The 3,022-nt window shown below is 43.4% G+C and overlaps 1 protein-coding gene across 2 annotated transcripts in view; it reads left to right on the plus strand.

The window, feature by feature from the left end:
• The window catches only part of LOC107678933 (tenascin-N-like), a 31,096-nt gene extending 28,573 nt beyond the window's left edge, over positions 1–2,523 (plus strand). For both annotated transcript variants that reach the window (XM_016474334.1, XM_016474335.1), the window contains one exon: positions 2,088–2,523. In XM_016474334.1, the coding sequence (XP_016329820.1) occupies positions 2,088–2,213 (126 nt within the window). In that variant the 3' untranslated portion in view covers positions 2,214–2,523. The remainder of the gene's footprint in view (positions 1–2,087) is intronic.
• Positions 2,524–3,022: the final 499 nt, after the last annotated feature.

The raw sequence follows: 3,022 nt of genomic DNA on the forward strand, positions 1-3,022 counted from the left end.
TGGCTGGCAATACGATCGAAGGAACTGGACGATCTCCTGATTCAGGCGCTCTGTCTGTCCGTTGGACTGAGGATGGTAGCCGGATGTGAGGCTGATGTTGACATTGAGGAGTTTGAAGAAGGCGGTCCATACCCTTGAGGTGAACTGGGGACCCCGGTCTGAGACAATGTCCTCAGGCAGACCATAGAAACGAAACACATGATTGCACAGTAATTCAGCAGTTTCAAATGACGTGGGGAGTTTAGGCAGGGGAATTAGACGGCATGCTTTGGAAAATCGGTCTATAATCATAAGTATAGTGGTATTACCTTGAGAGTTGGGTAGGTCGGTGATGAAGTCAATGGCGATGTGAGACCAAGGCCATTGTGGCGTGGGCAATGGTTGTAACAGGCCTGCTGGTAGTTGTCAGGGTGATTTAGAAGTGTTGCAGGTAATGCCGTTTCGGACGAATTTGGTGGTATCAGATAACAGAGTGGGCCACCAGAATTGGTTTTGGAGCAGATGTGCAGTGGCAGCGATTCCAGGGTGTCCCGAGCTGGGCAGAACATGTACTTGTGTCAATAGACGCTCTCGTAGTGATTCAGGAACATAGGTGAGATTGGGGGGACTTTCAGGAGGTGGCGGACTCTGGAGGTTCAAGTTGTTTGCTTCGGTCATGATGCCCCACTGCACGGGTGCGATGAAGAGTTTCTCAGGAAGTATACTTTCTTTGACGTTTGAGCAGAACGTCTCCTCGGTTTGACTAGAGAGAGCGTCGGCTTTGATATTCTTGGTGCCTGGTCTGTACGATACAGTAAACTGAAATCTAGTGAAGAATAACGCCCACCTTGCCTGTCTGGGGTTCAATCATTTGGCCGAGCGTAGGTATTCGAGGTTCTTGTGATCGGTGAGGACTAAAAATGGGTGTGAGGCCCCCTCCAGCCAGTGGCGCCATTCCTCTAGTGCTTTCGGGAGTGAGGTGAGTGAAGCCCAGCTGCATGGGCTCACTGGGGATGTGGGTGATGTTAGGGGTGGCGTGGTGTAATGAGGCGCCGGGGCTGGAGCGACTGCAGCCGCGGTTGGCGTTATTTGAAGGCCTTGCAGCGCCTTCACTAACTCCTCGGTGAGTGAGGTAAGCCGGTTTAGTTAGTGGTGATGCATGGCGAGCTGTGTGGCCTGCGCAGATAGCTCAGTGGATAATTGCCTGAGTGCTGCTGGATCGCTGTGTGGCGAAGTCTTCTGTTGCGAATCATCAGCAGAGTCTGGATCCATTTGCAACGTTTATTGCGTACACAGACAAGACAGGGTCAATCACCAGTAGATACAATAGCGGAGGCTAGGCTGAGACAGAACGTGGGACGGGCAGGAGGTCGAGGCAGGCGGCAGACAATCACAGTAGTAGAACAATCCAAGTCAGGGCAGGCAGAGACAGATCAGAGTACGATAAACAGTCCAAGGTCAAACGAGTAGGCAAGATACAGGGTAAACGCTCAGAAGTGACAGCCGGGGCAAATCAAGACTTCGCAGTGAGTTGCTGTGAGTGTTTGGCTTAAATGTGTGTGTGCGTGATTCAATGCAGGTGTGTGCGTGCAATCAGTCCCAGGTATGAGGCATGATGGGAACTAGAGTCCGAATGGATAAAGTCAATATTCAGGAGAGAGTTCCCTCTGGTGGTGAGGAGGCGGCGGTACGGAAGCCTCCTCTGTAACAAAAACATCATATCAGAATGATTTCTGAAAGATCATGTGACACTGAAGACTGGAGTAATCTGCTGAAACAGGAATGAATTATATTTTAAAATATATTAAAATAAAGAACAGTTATTTTAATTTGAAATAATATTTCAAAATATGATTGTTTTTACTGTTATTTTGAATCAAATAAATGCAGCCTTGGTGAGCACAAGAGACTTCTTTCAAAAATGTTATCAAAAACCCCAAAACGTTTGAACTTTTTGTAGCATTTCTGAAAAACTAAAACATGGGCAAAAATTACCACTCAATATTAGATGAAATCTCTTTCATCAGAGATGCTGCCCGATGATATAATGAATGAGTAGCTGAATGTTAGTAAAATAAACTTAATACTTTCCTGATCGTGTCTTTCAGGGAGTAAACTGGGAGCCATGGAAGGGGCATCTCCAGTCTCTCGACTTTGCAGAAATTAAGATCCGGCCAGTGGGAGCAGCGGGCAGACAGAAAAGGTCATTGAAAAGGAGAGTAGCTGTGTATTAACAATCACTTTACAAAAAAATTTTACAATAAAATCCAAAATGTATGAGAATGGGATCCAACCAGGTTGGAATAGTTCTTCATATCAGGAAAGCCACTCTATGCTGTAGATTATACGCTGTGTAACTGTATTTTGTAACATTATACAAAAGTCAGGTTTCAAATAGACTATGCTATACTTCTTTTGATTTAGAATATATGCACAATGTATATGAAAGAAATCCAAAAGCAGACCAAAATTTGTAGCATGACTGACATCACAGTGCCATTCCTAACTCAAAGGGTGTATTTCATACATTTAAGTGAAGGTATATTGCATTATAATCTTCACAGAACCTGTTTTTGCGGTACGGAAGCCTCATCTGTAACAAAAACATCATATCAGAATGATTTCTGAAAGATCATGTGACACTGAAGACTGGAGTAATCTGCTGAAACAGGAATGAATTATATTTTAAAATATATTAAAATAAAGAACAGTTATTTTAATTTGAAATAATATTTCAAAATATGATTGTTTTTACTGTTATTTTGAATCAAATAAATGCAGCCTTGGTGAGCACAAGAGACTTCTTTCAAAAATGTTATCAAAAACCCCAAAACGTTTGAACTTTTTGTAGCATTTCTGAAAAACTAAAACATGGGCAAAAATTACCACTCAATATTAGATGAAATCTCTTTCATCAGAGATGCTGCCCGATGATATAATGAATGAGTAGCTGAATGTTAGTAAAATAAACTTAATACTTTCCTGATCGTGTCTTTCAGGGAGTAAACTGGGAGCCATGGAAGGGGCATCTCCAGTCTCTCGA

This window comes from Sinocyclocheilus anshuiensis, unplaced genomic scaffold (assembly GCF_001515605.1).
Source record: "Sinocyclocheilus anshuiensis isolate Anshui unplaced genomic scaffold, SAMN03320099.WGS_v1.1 scaffold1576, whole genome shotgun sequence".
NCBI classification, from domain to species: domain Eukaryota; kingdom Metazoa; phylum Chordata; class Actinopteri; order Cypriniformes; family Cyprinidae; genus Sinocyclocheilus; species Sinocyclocheilus anshuiensis.